At 34.5% G+C, this 5047-nt stretch overlaps 1 protein-coding gene across 1 annotated transcript; it reads left to right on the forward strand.

Moving 5' to 3' along the window:
• The first annotated feature begins 677 nt into the window (after positions 1-677).
• LOC117335133 (lysine-rich nucleolar protein 1-like) lies at positions 678-3793 on the forward strand. The gene is made up of 2 exons (XM_033895067.1): positions 678-782; positions 2486-3793. Exon 2 carries the CDS (start codon positions 2520-2522, stop codon positions 3648-3650), a length of 1131 nt encoding a protein of 376 aa, XP_033750958.1. The 5' UTR covers positions 678-782; positions 2486-2519; the 3' UTR covers positions 3651-3793.
• Positions 3794-5047: the final 1254 nt, after the last annotated feature.

The following is a 5047-nucleotide window of genomic DNA, read 5'->3' on the forward strand; positions in this document are numbered from 1 at the left end:
TAACCCCTAATTAATGTTTAAAAAGAATTGTGGAATTTTTTTATCATCATTTCGAAATAGTTGCTTTTTGAAATGAAATATCGCATGCTTTATCACAGACGAATATCAATTTTTATGACAATCGGTTCATTATTTCCTGGCTCTACAGTATCACATCCCCTAAATACTGACATTTTTATCTACTTTAGAACATCTGTTTATCCTTAAAACTGATTTTATTTACAAGTCAGTCCCTTCAAATAATGTCTCGTACATGTACATGTAGGTGCCAGTAGATACTATATACTGAATAAAACATAGAATAAAAGCGTTCCTCTCTTTATATCTATGAAAGAGTATCAAGTACTATTTTTTTTATCCAATATTAAATAGATAAATATAATTACACTATTGTTAACTACACGTTTGCATTTTTACTCAATGCATATTGACCACACACATATCTTTCGTAGTTTAGATGTTCGTTAAAATACTTGAAAATCTCAAATAAAATATCAGGATATATTTCTTTCAAGACGATGAAGCTCAAAGATCGTGTAAATCAGGTTAATCTACCTACATACATTATACAATTCAAACAGTCATATAAAGTAAAAATTATATTTAGTAATATTACTTTGTTCAGACTGAATAATAACTGTGGCACGTTTCCTGAAAAGTAGCCGGAGTTACTCCCCCTCTTCCATGTTTACTTCCGGACTGCAATCCACGTGGTTGGTTGCAACACCACGGAATTAACGTACACTTTCCCTGCATTTGCTGCTTCTCTCAGCCATTAAGAGGTATGTGCGTTAAAATTTCAAAATGTCTCGTCTTTTTTTAAACCATAAAACACGTTACAGATATCGTTAACAATTGATATGAGTAACATATAGCGACATGTACTGTCGCTGTTATACAGACTCACGTACGATCTGTTTGATACATAGAAACATGTATGTATCAGCCTCAGGGGCTCGGTTTCGGGTTTTTGAGTAACATATGCCATCAGTAAACAACCACAAAACTATAAATTAAGTTTATACATCGATAACCCCGATTTTTTATAAGGTTTTAGAATGTATACGAATGGTTGTTTACTGATGTCATATGTTTAATGTTACTCAAAAACCCGAAACCGAGCCCCTGTGGTATGTATAGGCCTATATGGGCGTGGGCGTGGAATTTGTGCAATGTCCCTGAGGTTGCAGGCATACCAGATAATTATAATGCATATGCATAAGTGCATATACATGTCGCCTTGCATAATATCCACATGTACTATCGATGATCATTTTCTTAGAATAATAAGAAAAAATGTAGTGTACGCAAGATCACATATATATCATGTTGTGAGCTCTTACGCATGTTTTCTTATTATTTTTAATTTTATGCCATAAACTCGTTTCTAGCCCATGTGGTATTCAATGTGCTGTATTTTCTTTTATAAAAAAGTTTTGCATTTGTTCCTGAACAGACGGGATCCTTTCAGTTGTTTCAAAACCCACCCTAAACCCAACTTCAAACCCAAAATCGTGTTATGGGCTAACATGCAGGCTTAAATTTACGTCATTTATAATAATCATTATTGATTTTACTCGTGTTAATTATGTTAGGAACATTTTCATGTCAATGGGACAGACATTATTGTTTGTTTGTAATAATGTGCATGTGTGTTTTCATGGGAAGTGAATTTAATTCAATTATTGTCTCCCGTATTATTGTGCTTGATTATAAATTATGTACTTTTGTACATTGTAATATTGTACAACTCTAATTTTTGTGTTTGTAATATATATTGAGGGGGAGATAACTTTCTGTTCTTACATGTGGACTGTACAGTACAATGGCAATGCAGACTAGATATATTTGTTCTTCATTAAACACATCTTTTATTTAGTTTATATCATTATTTACATATTCTAGTTTACTAAAGTGATGGCAGCTGCTTTTCAAAGTTATGGCATTGATCTTAATCAAGGCGTTCAACGCTATGAATTTGAATTGATCTTGTTTAAAGCTTCCATTTATATTTAATACTTAGTTGTTTGTTACTCTTCTTTCCCAGACATACATATTGAAATGAAATATTCGTCAACGATATCAAAACCATCTTGTGTATTCAAGCTAGAATGAAATAATCAGTTTTAGCTAATTACTTCAATAATTTCTTACATTATGGTTCATTATTACAGTTGCTGCTCCAGCTTATAATTAACGCTCAGTATTTTGGGAGTGGGTCACATGGTTGTCAGTTTAATGTGAGTGTGTTAACGGATGTCATCGGCAGTATGATTCAGTGAGTTAGCACTATAAAGTCGGCATCAGTTCCGTGCTATCACAAGGAGACAAACACAAACATATCGCAGCCTTCCAAAATACACGACCTTAGCTGTTGATAGGACGTTAAACAATACTAAACTTATTTCATTGTTACACAAAAGACGAGTATACTTTATTTTGTATAGTTAATACTTAAACATCTGTCTATTATTTTGATTCTCAGGATCGTGGAACTACTCAGAGCAGATCTGACGATAATGGCCGACGTTGATGATACGAGTTTAGAAAGGAAAAGTAAAAAGAAGCAAAAGAAGAAAAAGAAGAAGGAACACGATATGACGGAAGACGACGTTATCCGATCACCGAAAAAACATAAGAAAAGGAAACGAGGAACCGATGAGGATCATCTTGAAATCTCTACAGGAGAGAACGGTGATGATTGTGAATTAGATGAGAAAAATGTTGAGGTACGTAAAAAGAAAAAGAAGAAAAAGAAAAACAAGGAAATTGACGATGAAGATGAAATTGGTATGCCTCCTGCATTGAAAAAGAAAAAGAACAAAGAAAAAGAAATTCCAGAGAAAATTGAAGAGAGTCATGAGAAAGGAAATGGCGAGATGAAAAAGAAACATAAGAAAAATAAGAAAAACAAGGAATCAAGAGAAGAGTTGACTGATAATATTGAAATTGATGCAAATGACAAAACCGAACTTAAGAAAAAAAGACGTTCAGATGGAAGTGCTAATGACACTAGTTTCCCTCAGTGTAAAAAGTCAAAGTCATCCAAAAGTTTGATAGAAACGGATACTGTGGATGACCAGGAATCTGTCTGTACCAAGAAGAAGAAAAAGAAAAGAAAACATTCATCGGAAGAAACCCTACCAAATGTGGAAATGTCACCGAAGAAATCGAAAAAGGACAAAAAATATAGTGGTGACATTGATACAGTTCATGATTCAAAGTCAGCTTCAAATGGAAATGTAGACACATCAAACACAGTTAAAAATGTCACCGAACCTGTCGTTGGTCAGTGGGGTACATCATCGCTCGGAAATGACGTAAGACAACAGAAATTCATTCGGCTTCTTGGAGGCTTAAAGAAAGGTAGTGATGGCACCAAATCCTTAGGGACTAAACAATCCAAAGGCCTTTTTGGAAGTCTAAAAGCAACACCATCTACCATGGATTCGATTTCTCGTGGAGGAAATAAAGCCATGGACGCTTCACAGGAGAAATTGTATCTAACAAACATGGAAAAGGACTATGAAAGAGCGATGTCTATGAATCTGAATAGGGGTATTGGTTTAGGATTCGAAAAGCCACCTGGTGAAGGCAAGAAGTTCTATATCGACACTAAAGCGTCAAAATCTATAAAGTTTGATGATTGATGTTCAATAACATGTGTTTAGTTTTTGTTGCCATTTTTCAGTATTGCAAAAGATCTTATGAGTGATTTCCATGTAGCGAAGCAAATATTACAAGTTGATTGTAATTGCACGAATCCAATAAATACGTTAGGTTGTTGTCCAATGTGTATTTGACACTATCTAATAACTATTCAATTGCTATAATAATTAATTAATAACGTGGGGCAGTTGCCAGGTACTGACCGTAGGCCGGTGGTTTTTCTCCGGGTACTCCGGCTTTCCTCCACCTCCAAAACCTGGCACGTCCTTAAATGACCCTGGCTGTTAATAGGACGTTAAACAAAAAACAATCCAAACTATAATAAGTATCACTGTCGTTTGGTTCTTGCGTCCTACACAATACCACAGACGGGCTACACACGAAAATATTTAAAATGCCACAATGCACATAATATTGAAATCTGCTCGACAGGGTAACAAAACACTTAAGTCTTATTATACTGACATAGGTCTTACTAGTTCTTAGCGCCAAATAATAGAGCGAGCAAAAACCGAGAACAGTGCTGCTCTAATATATTGACGACGTTGATTTGTCTCATTCAATATCCAAAGTCTAAAATATTTAGTTCTTCGGAGAACACTTGACACCAAACAGTTATTATGGAAATGAGATAAAAAGTTGAGGTAATTTAAGGAATCATGTGTTGTCATGGCCATACATGCAGCAGTTTTATTCTGGTCAATTTTTAGCTTCTAAAGCTTCTAGGGGCCGCGGTGGCCGAGTGGTTAAGGTGTCCCGACATTTTAACACTAGCCCTCCACCTCTGGGTTGCGAGTTCGAAACTTACGTGGGGCAGTTGCCAGGAACATGTTCAGCTTTATTATAACTCGCAGAGGGTTCTTTTACAGACATCTTGCATCGTTTTATTTTGTCCTTTTAAGAAAGATTTGAAACTTTAATAAAATGTAATGCGTAGTATTAATTTGAAACTTTCAATATTTTTCTAACTGTATTCTTATCGAAATTCTAATTGGTCCATACAAATGTTAGTACATTATAACTGATATAGAAAAGAGACCTGTTAAAATCGAAGCAATAGGTATGATTGAAATATTCACTTGGTATATGATTATATTGTAGTTCGATTATAAGGAAATGTCCATTGTCAATATTGGCATACTTCTTTTCCACGATCTGCTTGATCCGTTTTCTCCTTTGAGATTTTTTTCAAGATTTTATTTGTAACATTCGTAACATCAAACTTAACACAAACATAATAAATAGTCTCACTTTCTCAAGGAATGAATATTTTCGTTTCAATGCGTCATTAACTTAATTTGTAAATAACCTTAACCAAATTGTCACCTGATCTGTTTGCAAGCTTGGTCAAATTTAAGTACGGGAACAAACACCGCAA

The sequence above is a fragment of the Pecten maximus genome, chromosome 9 (assembly GCF_902652985.1).
Source record: "Pecten maximus chromosome 9, xPecMax1.1, whole genome shotgun sequence".
In the NCBI taxonomy this organism is placed as follows: Eukaryota; Metazoa; Mollusca; class Bivalvia; order Pectinida; family Pectinidae; genus Pecten; species Pecten maximus.